The following is a 21131-nucleotide window of genomic DNA, read 5'->3' as shown; positions in this document are numbered from 1 at the left end:
CAGGCAAGTTATTTTCTCAGGAACAATTTTTGGCAAATTGTCAAAACAACAACCACAAACCTTATCTGCTCATAGCACTGACTAGGTGAATCCTGTGATATTACCACTCCATTTTTTCCATAATTGAAATAGTTTGGCATTTTTTAAAAATAAAAAATGCTTAAAAGACAAAGATAATGAATAAACTTTTGAAAATAAATGTGATGTGCTAATAATTTTTTTAAAGCAAAAAAAATATTGTTGCAAACATGGATGGTGCCATATTCTTGTCTGTATTAGATCCATTGATATTCATTACCATCATTTATATCAGGTTTCCCTAGTTATATCTTTCAATTAAGTTGGCTGAACTATTTTGCTATGACAACTATTTTAAATGTTACATCTGTACTGTATCACCCATTTGTTATTTTGCTGGAATGTTCCAAGCCGCTTAATAGCTGAATATTTGTAATGGATGATTTAATGATGCATTTCATAATTTTGCTTTGGGGAGCAGGTCTCCTTGAAAAGTGGCCCCCACAGTGTATCATCCCCTCATTTCACTTATATTAAACTGCTTTAGATGGATTTATGCTGTCTTTCTGTAACTTCTTTCTGCTACATTTTTCTTCAGATTTACTTCTGAAGATTTACTTTATTACCTTCTTTAAATAGGCTGGTACTAAAAAAAAAACAAAAAATCTTTCAGAACTTTGAATTTAATTCCACTTTCATTCATTTTCAAAGGCTTCAGTGATATTAAAATATGTTAAGTAATATCAGGATGAACAAGAAGAAATGATGTTTTTTTGTGGCTTCTTCAGAACCAGAAGCATCTGTGATTTTTTTTTTATATGAACAATGTTATTTGTTAAAATAAAAAGGTCCTTTAACTACCCAACTTTTATCTTCCTCATTCTTCTCACTTTGGAAATGTGTTCAGGAGAGGGGGAGATTCTCTTCATCTTTTAAAAAGAATTAACTTCTGGGAAAATAAATTGTAAAATAAATCTAAGGGAGATGAGCAGTTAAGAAATATGAAATATAAATAAAATATTCAGGAAGAATAATTCCCACTTCCAGAGAACTATGTTACTCCCAAGAAATTTAATTAAACCGTATTTAATTAAACCATATGTTTAATTAGCTTGCACTGTATTTTTGGGGCTCTGTGCTGATTTGCAATAAATTTTGAACTTGAGGTAACACAAGCTTCTTTGGGAACAATTTTTGACCAGATATAAGATTATCCTGTGGCACATAAGATAAAATAAATATATAATTGGAAACTCTTGGTTTTTAAAAAATAATTTAACCTGGGAGACAAAGACAGGCTACCCGTACATTTGATAAATAGTTTCTTCTGAATGAAAATATGCTTGACTCTGTAGGTTGAATAAATCATCTGTATTCAAATTCTTTTTAGGCCATTGGCAAGGAAAAATAATAATTCCCAAGTCTGTGAGATTTGTTGTGGGATTGAATTAAAATAAATGTTCCACCACTAAGCTAAAGCTCTTCCCCACAACAATCATATACAAACATCATGGAATTTTACTCAACTATATCTTATGTTTCCTGATTCTTATATGCCTCTTTTCAAAGCATCTTTACAAATCTCAGAACATAATTACTTCCTGGAGAGTTCCTTGCTATGATTTATTTCAATAAAATGTTTCTACCACATCAAAACTTGTCCACATCTTCATCTGCTTATGATATTTCCACTCGGAGCAAGTTTCAGTTAGAGTGTCAATGAATACATTGCTTCAACATGGAGGAAATGGCTTATTTAACATCACACAGCATCCATTCATACAGATTCAGGGCACAGCTGCAGCTCTTGAAGTTAGGCGCTCTTTCTTTGGATATAGCAAGAAACTTACTGTTTTCCATTTTAAAGTTTAGTGTTGGGTGCTCTTGCTTCAGTCACTTCAGACCTGGGTGTGGCAAAATCAGACCTTGTTTAAGAGGAGATCACTCTTGTCAGTGGAAATAAGCAAGATCTCTTCAAAAGTCATGGTTCCTTCATCTTGGCAGAATTCCTAAACTTTATATAAGTGGTACAATCTGAAAATGCTGTTTAATATACTGTGTCCTTCCTGGCAAATATATACTGTATGGTAGTAAGCCAGAATAAAGTTTGTTCACTTTTCATTCCATGTCTTATATTTAATTTTATAGGTAGTCCTCAAGTTAACAACCACAACTTGGACCAACTTGAATTTCTGTTGCTAAGCAAGGTGTTTGTTAAGTGAATTGCTGCTAATTTTACAAACCTTTTTTGCCATGGTTAAGGAAATCAATGGAGTTGTTAAGTGAATCAGGCAGTCATTAAGTGAATCCAGCTTCCCTTATTGACTTTACTTGTGGGAAGCCAGCTGAGATCATAAACTACTGTATCATAAATAAATGCTGGTTGCCCAGTGCCTGAATTTTGATCACATGCAATAGTTGTAAATGGAACGACAGGCTGTATGTCACTAATTTCAGTGCAGTTGTATGTCACTAATTTCAGTGCAGTTGTAATTTTGAATGGCTGCTAAGCGAATGGTTGTAAGTTAAGAATTTCCTTTACAGTGGCTCAGTGGCATTGCAGAACTGCAAGGAATTGTACCTAACCAACCTTCACTGTGCCAGAAAAAATAAAAAGCAAGTCCATTAAGAAAGCCAAGGATGTAGCTTAGATTAACCACATCCCAAAAAATTAAGCAAATCCAATAAGAAATTCAAAGCTATAGCCTAGATTAAGAAGTTGGAAAAAAAAATCAAGAATGGTGCAATAGCTACAAAACATGGGTATGATAAGGACCTATAGGAGCTCTATCTTTGGTTCTTTAGTTGGACTGTCTCCAAATGGTCACTGCAGGGGGCATCTTTTGAAAGCTACCTTCAGAGAAGACCTAGTTAATTCTTAGGTAAAAGTCTCCTAGGGTCTAGGGTTGTATGTTAAATTAAGAAGACGCACAAATGTACCCCCTCATCCAAAAGTCAGAAGGAAGTTATTAAGCATTTCTGGACTGTCAAAAAAAAAACAACCTTTCCTGGATGTGTTCATGAACTTCCCAAGATATGAGCTCAATCTGAAAAAAAAATCAGTAATATTTACAAGAAACTAGCAATGCCAAAATAAGGGCATGTGAATAGTGACGTGATCATAAAAACTGCCAAGACAAAGTGCATGAGATGACAGACTTTGTCATTTGCTCCCTTGTTCTTACTGGCACCACAGATGCCCATGGAAATTTTGCCTTTCATCCAAATAAAATTAATCAGACATTAATATCTATATTGCATGTAAATTCACAGTTTCAATGGTTTGTGTAATGACCATCACATATTTAATGGGTGTCGGTTATCAAGGGTTTCCAATCTTGTGATAAACAAGCACAAGAGACAAGTCCTATATGGAACAGCACTGATAACCACATGTCTGAAATGCCAGTACAATATTATGCAAAGAAGGATCGTTGGAGCTAAAATGTTCTGAAAGATTTCATGAAACAAACACTGATTGCGGGTTAATACATAGATTCTTACTATTAATAGGGTTTCTGATAGAGAAGCTATTCATTTCTGGCGGTTATTAAATTTATAGAGTGATTAAACTATATATCCAGACAGCATCAGTCCAGGGTTGGCTTTACTTTAAGAGATCCAACATTGCTTTTCCAAAGGTGCTTTTTCCAAAAGGCAACTGGACTTTCTTGGTGTTTTCTTTGAAAACATTTCTCTTCTTCTCCAAGAAGCTTCTTCAGTTCTAAGAGAAGCGAAGTTTTCAAAGGAAAAAAAAAACAAACAAGAAAGTCCATCTGCCTTTTGGAAAAAGCGCCTTGGGGACAACCATGACCCGGATGGTTTGACAATCTCCACAGACATCATTGCTGCTATTTGTCCTGCGGTCTCCGGTTACAGTAGTTCTTTCCCAGCCGCGATAATCGCTCCGGTTTCTCTTAATCTTGGCGCAGCCATCAAGCGTCGCTGTCGGCTTTATTCTCAGTCTGGAGGAAGGCGGGACAAGTTTCACTGCCGTAAAGCACGGAAGAGTCGCCGGGATTGTGGCGGGAGACCGTGAGCCTTTACAGGATGTCGCGGGCAAAGGTAACGTGAGAAACCGGGCTTAGAACGGGAAGAGTGCGGTCAGGGTGTTTATAAATGCCTGCCTTTTCCCGCCAGAGATGGTAGCAACCGGGCCTCACGAAGGGAATTTCTTAGCATGCAGAAGCTTAGATCAATTGATCACCATCCTCCTTGTCTGTCGGAGCTGCTTGATGCGGATTGGTTACCTCTTAACTATCACCGTGTTGACTTCTATACCCACGACGCTCACGATTGAACTTTTCTCTCCTATACCCTTCTCTCCCCCCCCCCCCGCCGTAGAGCGTTTTGTTTTTGTGAATGAGAGTTTTCGAAACATGGAGAAAAACTAGAAGTAAACGGATGTAAATGGATCCCGCTACTAGGGAAGTTGATGTAACAGGTTGCAGAAAGTCAAGGGAGCCAGAGCTATCGATTAAGCGGGAGGTGGATTTCCCAGGAAATGGGATAGTTCATGGTGCACTTTCTGCTGTTAAACGACAGATGGTCCCTTGCCCATTGCTGGGAGTCGGGCTGAATCATCATCATCACGTCTGTACATAAAATAATTTTAATAATAATAAAAATTTGTGCATTGACAAAATTTCTATCTGTCAGTTACAAAACGCCCCACTGTCTGAATCTACAACCATACATTATGACATCCTAGTCCTTGAGAAGAACTTGTGGGGAATGAAGGCCAACACTAGCCAAAGAACTGACAGCTGTAATTTCACATCGTTATTTCAATAATAATAATAATAATAATAATAATAATAATAATAATAATAATAATAATAATAATAATAATAGATGTGAGGGCTAGTTTGGTATAGTGGTTATCACTAGAAAGGGAGAGATTGAATTTTAGTCCCACCTTAGCACAAAGCAGCTGGGTGACCTTGGGCTGCCTCCCTCTCTTTCAGTCCCAGGAAGCAGACAGGAGTCAACTCTAAATCAAAAATATCTGCAAATTGCCATATTCTAGTTAGTTCTAGTCTTCTCTTAAGCACTGAAACCAGCTAGTGACTATGGGCCAGTCATTCTCTTAGCCCCAGAGAGGAAAGCTGAGAATCACTGAGAACCAGAGTGGTGTGGTGCTTAAGCACCAGGCTAGAAATCAGAAGACTGAATTTTATTTCCATCTTAGGCACAACATCAGCTGGGTAATCATGTGTCAGTCACTGGCTCTCAGCCCTAGGAAGCAGACAAGGGCAAGCCACTTCTGAAAACCTTATCAAGAAAACTGGAGGGATCCTAGGAGTCAATGCTGATTTGAAGGTGCATGTGTACCTACACACACCACACACACACACACACACACACACACACACACACACACACACACACACACACACGTAGGTGGCATGGGGTAGGTGACCAGCTCCTGGGAAAAGTAAGAAAGCCTGGGATTGAAAGGATGGGACTGAAATGAATAGGTTGGAACTGGGTGAGTCATCTAAACTGGGTTCAGAAGGATGGCCTTTGGGACAAACTAGCCTAATGCAGAGCTTGAAAGCATCTGTTTTTGTGCCTGTTTGATCCCTTTGATAAAGATTTTCCCCACTTAAAATGATACAGTATGTTAAAACCACCCTTAATGTTTAGGGTTAAAGCCATAAAGGAGCAATCCTTCATTTTTATGCAGAATCAGACCACATGGGAGCAAGAACTATCAATATTTAGGTAATTCCAATTATTGTGTCAGGAGGCAGGCTGAGTGGAATGGATATTTTTTTAAAAGAAGGTTGGGATGTCCCATATAATTAGCTATGGTACACTTTGTTCTTCTGGCAAATGTCACCCTAGCATGGGAGTTTCAGTACCAAAACCTGATTAGGTTCAAGCATGAAATTAATTTTAGTATGTAGAGTCAACTCAAGGGGTTTTGTAATATTCCAACATATTGGTCCATCCATTTTGGAGTAACTTTCTGGCTAAAACAAAGCTCTGAACAGCAGCTTCATTATTTATTTGTAGGAAACTGCTTTTAAATCCTGTCACTGATGAGACTAGTATTACTGTACAGGGATTTTAATTTGTTTAATTTGTGTTCTAACTCCTTTACTGTGAAAGTCACACACTATTTGGGCCAGAACAACATCTGGGATAAACTAAGAGTAGGATTAGCTTTCCATGAGCTGTATAGAAAAGGAGATGAAATTTGAACTAGGGTGTTTAATGCTAGTGCTCTCTTTTATTTTATTAGTTCATTATTGGTCCGCCAAATACAGGTAGTCCTCAACTTACGACCATAATTGAGTCCAAAATTTATGTTAAGTGGGAAATTTGTTAAGTGAATTTTGCCCCATTTTATGACTTTTTTGCCACATTTGTAAAGTGAATCACTGCAATTGTTAAATCAGTAACATGGTTTGGTTTCCCCATTGATTTTGGTTGTCAGAAGGTTGCAAAAGGGGATCACATGACTCTGGGACACTGCAACTGTCATAAATGTGAGTCAGTTGTCAAGTATCCGAATGTTCACGTGACTGTGGGATGCTCATAATGGTCATAAGTATGAAAAACGGTCATTAGTCCCTTTTTTTTAGTACCATTGCAACTTCAGTCACTAAATGAACTGTTGTAAATCGAGGACTACCTGTAACTTATGGTTTAAGATAGTCAACAGGATTTAAAAATAATGCAGGTATAATGTATTATAAGTAATACATTTAAATTTGAGCAACAAGCATTTAGAAGAATTTATGAATTTTAAATAGTGATTTCTTTAACAAGTAAAGATAGTATCTTTTAAAAAGAGAACATTATTCACATATACTGGTATGAAAGAGAAGAAAGGTGGAGTGTTTTGCAAATGCAGCATTATCTGACTCTCCCAGGCCTTTTATCTTCATATATACAGTATATTTCATTTTTGTTCTGCTTCTGCTTCTAGTAAAGAATTCCTTGTGGGCCAAACATTACAAAATTTGCATTGGGATGGGATAAGGTCATCCTAAGGGAGGGGGAGGAGAAATACCCTGCAGGCAAAGATTAAGAGGAGATTTTTTATTATTGTTATTTCTTCCTCATAATTAAATATTCCATGTTTACTTTTGCTGTTTCACATTAAACAGCACTTCACGTTATTCTGATGATAATAACATTTATTCTGCAAAGATAATTGAATAGAGTTTTATCCTCCTTCAAATTTTTTTAGTTTATTTTTTATGCTGTTTTTCTGATAAACATTTTGAAGCTACTGTATAGTTTGATAGAACAATTAGATGGAATGTTTTCTCAGAAGTACATCTCACAGGTGCAGTGTTTACTTTCAGGAGGTTTCATATAGGGCTATAACTTTCTTTGCAATGGGACTGTATTGTAGGATAACCAGTGGCAGTACCTGGGGGTAGAGTTAAAAAAAGGATCAGCCAAGAATCCTTACATATTCACAAGTAGACTAAATCCAACCCCCTTTGAATTCTAACTCCAAGCAGATGCTAACCATTACTTGAGAAGTGCATAGGCCTTTTTTTTTTAGCAATAAATCAGTTTAATTGGACCTTTACTATAGACTGGTCATTTGTACCTGGTATGTATATATCTAAAATATTGTTACTCAAGAAAACTCCACTGAGTACTGTAAATAAGATACAGCAAATACAAACACATCCCTTGTTTATCAATTGTCTCATACAGCAATTGTTTGCAGTTATGATGGTGATGGAAAAATAACTTTGTGACCAATGCCTGCATTATGGCCTTTGCAAGTTTGTAAGGCAGAAGAAAGCTGAAGTAAGATCATAAACAGTCATGACTGCTTCACATAACAACCGAGTTACGTGGTCGCCAAACAAGGGACTAAGTGTAGGTGCTTGCATTATGTCATCTACTTGTCATTAATCTTATTCCATCTGTGTTTGTGCCTCTTTTTCCCTCAAAGACGGCTGTGGTGTTGTGCATGGATGTTAATTTTTCAATGAGCAATTCCGCTCCTGGAGAAGAGTCTCCTTTTGAACAAGCCAAGAAAGTGATGACAATGTTTGTGCAGCGACAGGTAAATGAAGGACACCAGTAATGATATAAGTTGTTATAAGCAAGAAATCACTACAGATGGTTGCAAACTGCAGGTCTGTTTTAGGTTTTGCTGTCTTCTTTCTGTAATAGATTGATACTGATGTAACTTTGCTATGTGTTCCCACTTCTGGAGGCCATCAGTCAGCTGTTCTAGAGAGTCAAGGAACTCTATTGCCATGAATGCCATAATGTTAGGAAAACCTCAGTATCAAATCTTAGAGGGTGGAAGACAAATTGGAGAAAAGGCTGTCTTCAGCAGAAGCTCTACATTTCTTGCAGCGTCTAGCTGAAAATATGTTTATTAGGGAGATGTGGCACAGTACAATTCGATGTATGTTACGGTCTAGTACTTGAAAGCCTTGGGTCATATCTAGCTTCAAGCCTCTTCTGGGTTAATGAAGTGAAGTGCTGGTGGAAATTGACATTTTTAGCCACTTGAGAGGAGGGTGCATGTGTTTCATGAACATTTCTTCTACTGTAGCATTTGTATCTCATTCCCCAGAGTTACCTAAAGCAGTAATATACAGTAAATGAAGCTAAAACTAAAGAAGATACCTTCTTTCACATCCTAAAACATTATTTATTTTATTATTCTTTTGATGCAGAAGGAAGAAGGCAACGTGTTGTTGTTTTTTTTAAACACTTTTTACCCCAAGGAGAGCAGACTTTTTAAATATGGTATTATTTAGATCAGTCATGTCAAACTGCTGGCCCATGGGCCGGATGCGTCACAGCGAAACTGCACCCACCCCATTGCTGACAATGGGGGAAAAGTCCCGATACGCCGCATGAAGTCACGTGACGTCGCGGGTTTGACATGCCTGATTTAGATTAAAATTTTTTTTCAACATATTGACTCTCCATCCTCCCAATATACTGGCAGTTGAATACGAAAGCTTATATATAATATGATGCAGATTAAATGGGAAAATGAAGCTGTAGCGATGAAGGATTTTATAGTAAAATCCACACTGCTACGTTGTATTTGCATGTCATTTTTCAACTATCTGTAGGTATTTGCTGAGAATAAAGATGAAGTTTCTTTGGTTTTATTTGGCACCGAGACAACTTCCAATAGTCTTGCAAGTGGGGACCAATACCAGCATATCACTGTGCACAGACACCTGATGCTGCCGGATTTTGATTTGTTGGAGGACATACAAAACTTGACTCCACTGGGCTCTGAACAAGGCGACAGTATCTTTTTTGAACACTGAAGATTGTTGTCCAGCAGACATTTGTACAGAGAATGTCTATTATTTAAATAAAAAAAAAATCTGAAAACTTTAGAATTAAACAGACATTGATATTGTTTTGTAGGATCCAATCTGGGTCGGTCACCAGGACCAGAGATTCAATGTTTCAAGCTTTCAGACTTGTGCTGGAGCCCATCCTCAGGGAATTTCTATCTACCAGAATGTGTGCTTTGGACTATTCTATGTGTAGTGCTTATGTGGTGCCTGGTTGTGTGTATCTTTTATTTATAATAATAATAATAATAATGATAAAGTTGGAAGGGACCTTGGAGGTCATCTAGTCCAACCCTCTGCTCAGGCAGGAAACCCTATACCATTTTGGACAAATGGCTGTCCAGTTTCTTCTTAAAAACTTCCAGTGTTGGCGCATTTACCGCTTCTGGAGGCAGGTTGTTCCACCGGTTAATTGTTCTAACTGTCAGAAAGTTTCTCCTTAGTTCTAGGTTGCTTCTCTCCTTGATTAGTTTCATTCCGTTGCTTCTTGTCCTGCCCTCAGGCACTTTGGAGAATAGCTTGACTCCCTCTTCTTTGTGGCAGCCCCTGAGATATTGGAACACAGCTATCATGTCCCCCCTTTGTTGATTGGGGTGTTGATGGTGGGCTATTAAGTCATTGGCTGTTGTTTTCTTGTGCCACCAAGTCCTTGGCTCTTAAGTACTTGATAAGCTGGTGGTAAATCAACACTCCTGTTGACCGACAAGGGGCTCATTTCCCAGGCTTCAATCATTTCTCCGGCTATCTTGGTACCTGCTTGGCCAACTATCTTAGTGAAGTTGAATGTATGTCCTTGTTTGTTGCAGTGTGAGGCTACCAATGAGTTTGGGTCTTCTCATTTGACTGCTTGCTTGTGTTCTTGCAGTCTGGTGGTTAGCTTCCTCCCCGTCTGTCCTACATGCAAGGTATCTGGTAGATTACATCAGAAGTATCTCCGACCTTGAAGCGATCTTTGCAATCCATGATTTGTCCTCGTATGGTAGCTGCTGGGTGATGTATTGAAACACATCAGATCTCCAAAACAAAACAGCCAACAATTTAATAGCCGGTCATCAACACTCCAAACAACAAATAAAAGCTATAAACAACCAAGCAACCCATAAATACTACACATAGAATAGCCCAAAGCACACATTCTGGTAGTGAGAAGTTCCCTGAAGATGGGCTCCAGTACAAGAGTCTGAAAGCTCGGAAGGCAAAATCTTCGGTCTGGGTGACCGACCCAGATTGGATCCTGCAACATTATCCTGGGACACGAATATTCTCTTTCATTCGTGATATTGTTTTACTGCATTGTTAGTAGAATTTTAATGTATAACATTTTCAGTCTACAATTCCATACATCTTCTTAGACACTCATGGAGCCTCCTCTTTTTGTTTGTCTCATAAAACTTGGTTTTCTTTAGTGCATGCTCATCTGATTTTTTTCCCCTTTGATAGAGAAGTTAAATCTAGAGGAAGAGGTTCAATACAGGCATCATAGCTCCTTTGCTCATGAGGAAATTCTGAAATTTCTGTACTATGTTAAAATACCGAATTACATTTGAATTACATTTCCCCCTGTATAATATGGAAAGAAAAATAATAACAGCTACATACAGGAAGAAGATTTAAATATTCTTTCCATCCCAGACATCCCATCCATACAGCCTATGTTACTGTCAGTTAACACATGTTAATAATTCTGCTTACTTGAAAGATACTAGTTCAGCTTTCCCCAGTGTCAGTGCTAGCTGAAGGATGTCGGGAGCTGTAGTCCACCAAAGCTGGGGACTGTGAAGCTGAGAAAAGTTGCCCTCAATAAATGCTGCATAACAAATCCTGGCCAGCATATTTTGAAATGTCTCATTTTTAAAATCATCTTTTCTTAACCTACTGAAGTTCTTGATGCGCTGATCGTGTGCATGGATTTGCTTCAGAAAGAAACAATGTAAGTATATGGCTGTATTTAAGAATTCTGAAAACCGCTGCGACAGCATTCTTCCATAGTTAGAATATCAAATGAGATGAAGTGGAGATGGCTACAGCATTTTATATGTGCTAAGAAATGATATGTGTTATTGCACAATGCTAATTCATCATCACAAGAAGTGAAGTGCTCACAAAGAAAGCAAAATTTCTCAGGCATTTTATTAGACAGCTTAAACATAGGTATTAAATTGCCTGAAAAATTTTGCTTTCTTTGTGAGCATCTCTCTCTTTGTGGTGATGGACTAGCATTGTTCAATAACACGTATAATTTCTTAGCAAATTAACCTAATACATATGTATATTTGGAAGTTGCCCCTCAGGTTAAATATAGGTCTACTTGGTCAATGGAGGCAATGAGAGACTCCTCACAATAAGTAATTCCTCATAATCATTGTTCACAGATCTGTGTCCATACCAAGAAAAAATCCTGGAAATGGCTTAAAAAATAATAAGCTTTTTTCATTTTTTCAAAAGATGAGAAGTACTTAACTTATAAAGCAGCCTATCAGATTAGTGTATTGCCCAAGGGATCAGCAGCAATGTGCTTACATTTGGATGGGAATTCTGGGAAGTGAACTCCAAATCTTTTTGGAAGTTGTTAGGATAAGGAGTACTCATTAACCTTGGTTCAGCTATCCTGATTTACAATAGCTAGAAGTTAGTAGTTCATATTACAGACTGTAAGAACATATACTTCTCCTGTTGTTTTCACTAGTTATTTAATAATTTGACGATTTTCTAGTCTAACCTTCCAGACAATGATTAACAACAGTCAGAGAATATGGTGTTAATTAAACGTGTTATATTGACTTTTTAATTTTTTGAAGCATATGGACTGATCATTAAAAGTATAAGACTGCTTTTTGTTAGCAAGTACAGTATTCCATGTGGATAATCATGTAATTGAAACATTTTTTTTTAGAGGAAAAAAATATGACAAATGGCACATTGAGGTTTTTACTGATCTTGGGAGCCCCTTCAGTGAAGATCAACTGGATATTATCATAGCTAACTTGAAGAAAACCGGCATCTCCCTTCAATTTTTGTGAGTAAAGAAAGAACTGTGACAAGTCATAACCAGAAATGAATGTATCCTTACTGTTAACGTAAGCATTCTCAATGTTTTTATTGCAGGTAGTCCTCAATTTACAACAGTTCCCTTAGTAACCTGTTTGAAGTTACAATAGCACTGAAAAAAGTGACTTAGGACCTTTTCTCACTCTTATGACTATTGCAGCATCCCCATGGTCACATGATCAGAGTTCGGATGCTTGGCAACTGGTGCATATTTGTGATGGTTGCCGTGTCCCAGGGTCATGTGATCACTTTTTGTGACTTTCTAACAAAGTCAATGGTGGAGCCAAATTCACTTAATAACAGTGTTACTAATTTAACAACGGTAGTGATTCACTTAATAAGTGTGGCAGGAAAGGTTGTAAAATGGGACCAAACTCACTGAATAAATGTCTCACTTAGCAACAGAAATTTTGGGGTCAATTGTGGTTCTAATTTGAGGATTACCTATATATATATATATATTTCCAACTCACCACTAAAAAGAAATTACGCACAGGAATTGGAACTATATCTGGGGGTCTGTCCATTACCTGACCACTCTGAAAATTCGACAGCAGGATCAAAATTTGGTAGTGGTGGGGAAGGTGCTGAAAGAAAGACGGAGTTTGAAAATGGGCTGGATTCAGCCAGGGGTTGGAAGAAAAAATTCCCCCAATGCTTCTTTAGGCTGTGGCTCAGAATGCTGCCGATTGTTCTATTCTGAGTCCTCTCATTCTTCCTTGTCAGGTGACCAATTGAAGAACACACCTAGAAGTCTACTCAGTCTTTACAGGTGCATCTATACACACTAAGTCACACAGATACCAACAGAAGGGAAGAGTAGAAACATAAACACGTGCAGAGTTAGTCACACAGAAGGAAATACAGGTACTTCTTATAGCAACTACTGGTAAAAGGATCAGAAAGCATTCAAGAAAACATGCTCTGTATGCTTTTTCTCTCATGTGAAATAGCTAATGCAGCTTGCCATAACCAGTCCCAATTACAATAAACAAACAAATCTTGAATCCAGGAAAGCTGATCTTGGCAAATTATATATGTAAATTAAATGAATTTCCATACATTGATTATTCTGCACACCCTTACTCTGTGTTTAGTAGATTTACAAAGAGGGAAAGAGTTATGGAGAACATAAAGTGTGGCTGGGTTTATTCATCACGCTAAGCCAAATGCAATTTGCTTGCTTATGGCTTAGCATATAATATGAGTTGTTGTAGTTTATTCGGAAAGCCATAGCAAAATGAATCATGTGCCTAGAATAATAGGTCAATCAACTGTCTTTTTCCTGGACACTTGAAATACATGGTTAGTTTTCAGAACAAACAGGTCAAAATTATCTTTTTCAAATGATTATTATTAAAACAAAGTTTAAAAAATATAGCTGACATTCAGAAAAATAACTGTCTCACCTAGTACTACATTTTTGTACTATTTTCCCTGCTCATACAGAATACAGGCAGCTCTGGCTATTAATATAGGCCCAGAAGTGGGCAGTTATGGAAAATTGTTTCTGTCCCTAGATTTTTAAGTATTAAAGAGAAAAAAGGTTGTGATTCATACACACATACACAGGTATGCAAAACAGACTGTTTTAGTTCAAATGACTCTGAGAATTATGTTCACTTAATAATAATGTTTAGATTTTATTAATCCTTCAAAAGCCACAAGGTAGCTGAAAATAATAGGCAGTTGGATTAAATATACAGAATTACACAGTCTGCTCAGAAAAGACACACTGTGGCACTCAGTTCTCAATAAGCATGAATAGAATTGTAGCCTAAAAAAGAAAATGGAACTGGTCTATGTTTTATTTTCGATGTCAATGTGATATAATGGGACAAATTACCATTTTTGAAAAATCAGGAATGCCCAGTCTTCTTGGATATATATTTAATTTAAGAGTTTGGGAAACTTTAACTTCATCTTTCATTCAGCAGCTATGTTCTTACTAGAAAATCAGAAATGAACTCTTTCTTTTTGCCTCTTAACGGTTACCTTGGAGATGGGGAAAGTGATCGTCTTTGGGACACAGCTTTTTGGGAGAGGGAAGGTTAAATTCTTTACCTCACATCATATTCTTCCTGACGCTTCTGTTATATGAATGTGTTTCTAGATAATCACTAGTCCACTCCAGGGATAAATGGTTGCTTATTGGGGAGTCCAATATTAACTGCATTCTTTTCCATTATCTCATTTTTATACATACATACATACATACATAATTAAAGAATTTTTAAAAGAATAAAAACAATACACCTTTCAAGAGAAAAGTAAGGAAAGAAAAGAAGTAAGTTAAGAGCAAATAGAGAAGAGAAAGAAAAGGAAAGGAAAGAAAAAGTAATAAAGAAACACCTTCCAGTTTTTTTAAAAGCAGTTACAAATACATTACCTTCTCTCTCTCTACGGCTTTTTTCATTATCCTGAACTGATCATGATGGGACATTTCCTGTCTCACCAGTTGCCATTAAGAATATTTACCATAACCTATAGATTTGCAGCTGGTATCAATGTACGAATGTCAACAAAATTGATTTTCTGATACTGTAGTAAATTCTCCATAGAGGAAAATATGTGCACTTTTAGTTCTTTAAAAGTTGCAAACGTTTACCAAGAAATTGTACAGTCATGCTCCCCATGACTAATACTGCGGCAATGCCTATCAGCAACAATTGTTTGCAATGACTTGACAATGTCATTTTATTCTTTAGGGTATATCAAAAGATGCATTCAAAGCGTCAGTTTGTAATTTTCCTTCTAGGTTCTTTTTTTTTAAAAAAATAGAAAAGTTATTTTACTTCTTTCCTGAGGAATCAGGGATGTAAACTGAAATTGCTTTCAATTTCTTTAGTTTGCCATTTCCAATGAATGACGAAGACAGAGGTGAGAATGCATCTCCCAGTACGCATAATAGCAGAAACAGAAATTCTTTTCCAGGAAAGGGTCTAAGTGAACAGCAAAAGGAAGGGCTCCACATGGTGAAAAAACTTATGTTTTCATTAGACCAAGAAGAAGGTCTGGAGGACATTTATACTTTCAGGTAAAATAAAAATCCTCTAGTTCTTGTGAAAAGAACTCTGCTATTTGGGGGTATGTTTTCCTTACTCAAGACTTCAGTAGCATCAATGAAAGTTTTTATCTCCTTCTCCTAAGCTATGTAGCTTTTTGTGTAGAAAAAAATTCCTACAGTTTCCTTCTGCCTTACCTGCTATGCTTCACCCTCCTCTCTTGCACCTTATCACTTATCTACTTTAACGCAGGTTTATGGATGCTATAACTGGTGAGCACTCATGCAAAAGCCAGCTCTTGTTATAAAATTGTTAGAGTAATATTGTAGCAGTAGCTGGGCAGCCATGTCTGAGCTTGTATGCAAAATGTATTATGGCCCAATTAGTATTTGATTGGGGGAGTGCTAGGAAGTATCAGCAGAACGGTTGGGAAATCAAAGCCGAAGAACATGACAAAAATAGCAAAAAGGGACAAGGGCGAACTACCTGCTTGCTCTCGCCAAGAAAAGCATATAAAGGTCTCTACGAAACATTAGGAGACAAATTCAACGCAAAAGAGATTTTACCTTTTGGGATAATTCTGCATGACAGCCTTCAGCTGCTTTTCTCCTATGCTAATCCTGGCTGAAAATGAAACCTTAAAAATTCTGTTCAGCGTTTATCACTTTGGCAGTGATGACGGCCAGGTGTTTTGTCTGGAAAATAGTTACTGTGGTCCTTGACTGGTGGATTCCCCTGCGTCTTTATTCTGCCAATCTCTGCTAGGAAAGAGTATGGTTTCCATTTGCATGAGTGAACACACAGCTGTCACGGAACCATACTCGGAAGGGACTGTAAAGGTCATTAGTCCACTCCCTTGTTCCATGCAGGAGTTGCTTGGTCTTGATGGATGCTTCATTATAACAGTAGATGGGGAAGAAACACTACCATTTCACTGTTCTTGCTATCACTTGAGCTAAAATGAAAACTGTGTTTCACGATCTGTTGGTAGGGGGAACCCGCTCCCCAACGTCTATCATTGGATAAAAGGGAAAGCTAGCAATACTCTTATTAATTTCACCCCAATTCCTAACTACCCCTTCCCTTACATACTGCCTGGAGAATTCTGGGAGTTGAATTCTCAAGTTGCCAAGGTTGAGAAACAGTGCTCTAGGTTGACACAAGTGAGCATTGCAGCTCCTGAGAATGCCATGAACTACACTGAATGGTGTTACGGTAGAGAACATGGCACTGCCTTGCTGCATTTACATAGGATATTTTTCTATAGGACATCAAGCAGAGATGAGCACTGCCTCATTACATTTATGTGAAATTGGTAAAGTAAAAAAAAAAAAAGTCCACCATTTCATAAGCCCAAAGGTAAGGAAAAGAGGCCATTCCAAAGGTTTCTTCGGAAGAGGGAGCAGACACTCAGCAGCCCATAGCAAAGTGGTTCTGGAGAACAACTAGTAGCATTGATGAAGAGTGAAACTTCCCACCAGAGTGTATATTTATCAGATGGAGTATAACAACCTGAAGTGCAGCAGGAGGACTGTTAGGCATGGGAATCCGGAAAACATGGCTTTAGATTTGAAGCCAGAAAAGATGAGCGACTTTACAATCAGGAAGCGTGGAAGACCCCCTTTGTGTTCATGAGGCAGATGCTACTTAAACATTTGTGTTAATCAAGACACAAACTGCAAGAATGTAGAGGGAACCTCATGTGATGTCACAAGTTTAATACTGTATGTGCATTCATACACACCACTTGATAAACGGAAACTGAATGTGTGAATAATCTCTGTGGAAGAGGCATTGCATTTGCTGCCGTATGAGGATTTTGCCTGATTTCCATCCATGAAAAATATATTGATTCTGATCCAGAGATTAGTAAGCCGAAGGAGAAGTGATTGCTTGATCCTTCTGAATGTGATAATCTGAAAGAATAATATTTAGACTATAATTTAGGAGTGGTTTTGGGACTACAGTTGCTAATAAGTCTCCAACAAATAGTTTGGTGAAAACAGGCAAACACAATTGCTCATTGTGGAATTGTTCTTGTTTTTTTAACTGAGTTTCATTTCCTCCATGTTTGTTTATTAAGAGAGAGTCTGGAGCGGCTTTCAATGTTTAAGAAGGTTGAACGGAGACCTATGCCATGGCTCTGTCATCTTACAATTGGTTCTAACTTGTCTATCAAGATTGTGGCCTACAAAGCAGTAAGTGACTAGAACTCATTTTAATCCAGCATTAGCATACCTGGACACAGTCCAACGGAGACGCCAAGTAAAATGGGACTAATATCCATATCGAGGACTAATTAGTTTCACATTCAGACATTGCCAGAATAACTGATCTGAGCTAAATGCATGTTCAAGTACTAAATGGAATAGCTGAGACAGCTAGAATGCAGGCATTTTTCATAAATCAGACAAAAACCCATAGTCTGGTTTCTAAATGTCATATTAATTTGGAGAAATCAGATGCCATGAAGTTGAAGAAACTATTAAGAATTAACAGTTTTCCTTAATTCATTTGGGAAACTTGACAGTTTTATAGACCTGCACTAATCTGTTGTAATCAATGAAAGTTATACTATTTGATAAGGTCATTCCATCATTCTTTTACCTGTAATTCTAGGCAGTAAAGTCTTAATAGTTGAGGCTTGTTTTTTATTCCTAAATTAAAATTAAACACTGTCTTTTTCTTTCTCTCAATGTGGTTCCAAGTTCACAGAGGAAAAAGTGAAAAAATCCTGGATAGTTGTTGATGCCAAAACTCATAAAAAAGAGGATATACAGAAAGAAACAGTTTATTGTTTGAATGATGATGACGAAACAGAAGTTCAGAAAGAGGATGTTATTCAAGGTATGACTTCAGTGTTTTCCAGGGAAGGCTGTGATTCTTTTTATAATCCATTCTTTTGCTCAGTTCAGACAGAATGAGAATGCTTTATTGTGAACTGTTTGACATTTTGTCAGATTTCTCTTCTAGGCCTAGCAACAAATCCCAGCTTTCTGAAGATATCCTGAGTTACTGTAGCTAAGAGCAGATTCTTCATACTGACATGGACAGATAGTATTTATACATACAGGTAGTCCTCGCTTGCTGACTTCTTTGTTTAATGACCGTTCAAACTTACAGTGATGTAAAAAAAAAAACCAGCTCTACAACCAGTCCTCACATTATGATCATTGCAATGTCCCACAGTCATGTGATCGCCATTTGGGGTGCTTCACAGCTGGTGCACGTTTAAAACTATTGCAGCATTCTGTGGTCGTGTGATTTGTGCTCTTCACAATTGGCTTCCAGTAAGCGGAGTTAATGGAGAACACAAAAGTAAAATCATAAATTGTGGTCACATGATGTCTTGCTTAATGTTAGTGGCTTGCTGAATGACTGAATGGGAAATAACGCCATAACTCTATAGCAATCAGATGATTTTCCACTTAGTTGTTGGCTCAGTTGTGGTCAGTAAGCAAAGACTACCTGCAAGCTGAAAATATGCCCATTACAATTCAAAGCAATTAAAATGTGTGTCTATGTGTGTATGTCTCTCATCCACAGAAAATAAACCATAAGAGGTAGCAGTGCAATTAAAGTATGTTCATGTAACAGTTCTAATCTAGCCTGAGAATCTTAATTTCTAGTCATACGAGTTTCAGCCCATAAATCTTCTCTTCTTTAATTTTTGAAATCACTGCGGCTTTTCCATTTTGGAACAACTAGGTTGTTCTAACACAGGCATGTCAAACTAGCAACGTCACATGACATTGCGCGACATATCGCGACTTTTTCCCCATTGCTGGCAATGGGGTAGGCACGGTTTGGGAGTGACGCATCCGGCCCGTGGGCCGGCAGTCTAACATGCCTGTTCTAACATGTTTGAGTTTTGTGATCTGAAGTACTGCTTAGATACTAAGTTTTATTAACCAGCCACAGTGAGAACAGTGACTGTCAAATTCAGATTTAATGGGAGTTAAATTAAATTAATGAGTTTGAAAGCAGGAATTTTCAGTCTGTTTGCGGGCAAGAAGGAAGAGGAGGAAGATGAACACATTAGCTCACAGGGGCTTGTTTTAAATTGACAGATGATGATATAATATTTAATAACAAAGAATGATTTATCATTAGATTTCAAAAGGAATTGTTGATTAATTTTCTCATAGAGGGCTTTTTATTTTAAGCATTAACAGGTTTCAGCAGTTAGTTTGGTCAAATGTATTGAAAACAGAGTTTGAGTGTTGGTACTCTTTTACTTTTCTGATCTGCTCTTCTTGTTCTCAGGTTGCCTTGAGTAAAATCTAATAATTCACCTATGCAACAGGAAACATTTTCCTCCTCCCCTCTTTTGTATTTACCAGATCACTGGAGATTTGGACTAGATGATCTCCAAGACCCCTTCCAACTTTACTACTACTACTACTATTACTACTACTACTACTACTATTATATATGCACACCAGAGAGGATTCATCTTTTACCATTTGTACTAATGGAGGGAATGACATCAGTAGAAAAAACTAATTGGATTTCACTATTTAACACACTTCTTGCTTGTTTTCTTTAAACATAGAAATTGAATGCTGAAAAACTGGACTGCTCCACCCCCAGTAAAGCAGCATATGTGAGCCCCGTTCTTCCCTCTCCCTGTGAAATTGTTTGCTCTTCTTCTCCTTGCATCTCTAGTTTCTTCAGAGTGCCCTTTTGAGACGTCTTAGACATTCACACCTAAAGAGTTTTAGATATTCCCCAAAAATGTCTTAGATCTCCAAGGGTTTTAGGTGACAGGTATCAATTTCTGTGAAATCATGCGATGCAAATAAAATGGCAGCCCTGCTGTTTTTCAAAGCTAAATAATAAAAGAAAAGAAAATTTAGAAAAAAGAACTGCATATTTGCTCAGTGGATTCTTTGTTTTTTCCATGGGACACCAGTATATCTTACTGCCTTTTGTTTTGTAAATTCCTCCGAGGGCTTTTCTGAATCTTCTGCTGATTTGTTTTGCCACTGATTCTAATTTTGCAAAAGAAAAGAATAAAAAATTAGTTCACCTAGTGAATATGGCAGAATAAGAGTGTGAAAATGGTTCACACATAAATTGTTCTCAGCATAGAAGACCTCAAAACATGTAATCTGGATATGGAACAAAATGGAGATGCTTTGTTCTGGATATGGATCAAAATGTAGTTTAGGAGGATAAGTGATAGTGGTGGGGCTGAAGAGCCAAGGATGATGATAGCTGAGAGGAGTTAGGGAGGAAGGAAAGTCAAGACTCTGAAAAATCAGGGATGGTAGTAGGATACAAAACTTCAGGAACTGCTTACAGGAGAGAGGAGCGAAAGCAAATCAATGTTGCCCTACTTTATAAAATCACTGTGGGATCCCTGCAAGTTTTATTTGACCCAAACACAGTTGTTTCAGGTTTTGTTTCTGCCGAACGGTGACCAATCTTTGGCAGAACTTTGAAATGTGATTGTTTTGAGCTCAAAATGAAACTCACTTTCCATTTTGTGTGCACCCTGTGGCATAAACATTAGGATGAAATGTCAAAGCAAGCAGATGTACGATTTGTGACAGAATAGGTTAGTGTGATATGCATTCCAGGAAGGAAAGAATTAAAAATGGCTTTGGGATATGTGCGCATAATTAAACATACAAAAGGCTAATCGAATTTTTCAAAATCATCAACCACCAAGACCATCATGTAGCAGACCGTTTGTATAAGTCAGTCTTCTTCCTTGTTCCCTAAATATTTTAAGTTGCAA

The 21131-nt window shown here is 37.5% G+C and overlaps 1 protein-coding gene across 1 annotated transcript in view; it reads left to right on the top strand.

Annotated features, from left to right (window-relative positions):
• Positions 1-3961: 3961 nt before the first annotated feature.
• The window catches only part of XRCC5 (X-ray repair cross complementing 5), a 54752-nt gene continuing 37582 nt past the window's right edge, over positions 3962-21131 (top strand). The window contains exons 1-8 of the mRNA XM_039321857.1: positions 3962-4083; positions 7949-8062; positions 9096-9279; positions 11214-11262; positions 12226-12348; positions 15229-15417; positions 17469-17583; positions 18094-18232. Coding sequence (XP_039177791.1) covers positions 4069-4083; positions 7949-8062; positions 9096-9279; positions 11214-11262; positions 12226-12348; positions 15229-15417; positions 17469-17583; positions 18094-18232 — 928 coding nt within the window. The 5' untranslated portion in view covers positions 3962-4068. The remainder of the gene's footprint in view (positions 4084-7948; positions 8063-9095; positions 9280-11213; positions 11263-12225; positions 12349-15228; positions 15418-17468; positions 17584-18093; positions 18233-21131) is intronic.

This window comes from Crotalus tigris, unplaced genomic scaffold (genome assembly GCF_016545835.1).
Source record: "Crotalus tigris isolate CLP2741 ecotype Arizona unplaced genomic scaffold, ASM1654583v1 scf7180000023829.5930981, whole genome shotgun sequence".
Classification (NCBI taxonomy): Eukaryota; Metazoa; Chordata; class Lepidosauria; order Squamata; family Viperidae; genus Crotalus; species Crotalus tigris.
This window is presented reverse-complemented; position numbering and strand designations above follow the sequence as displayed.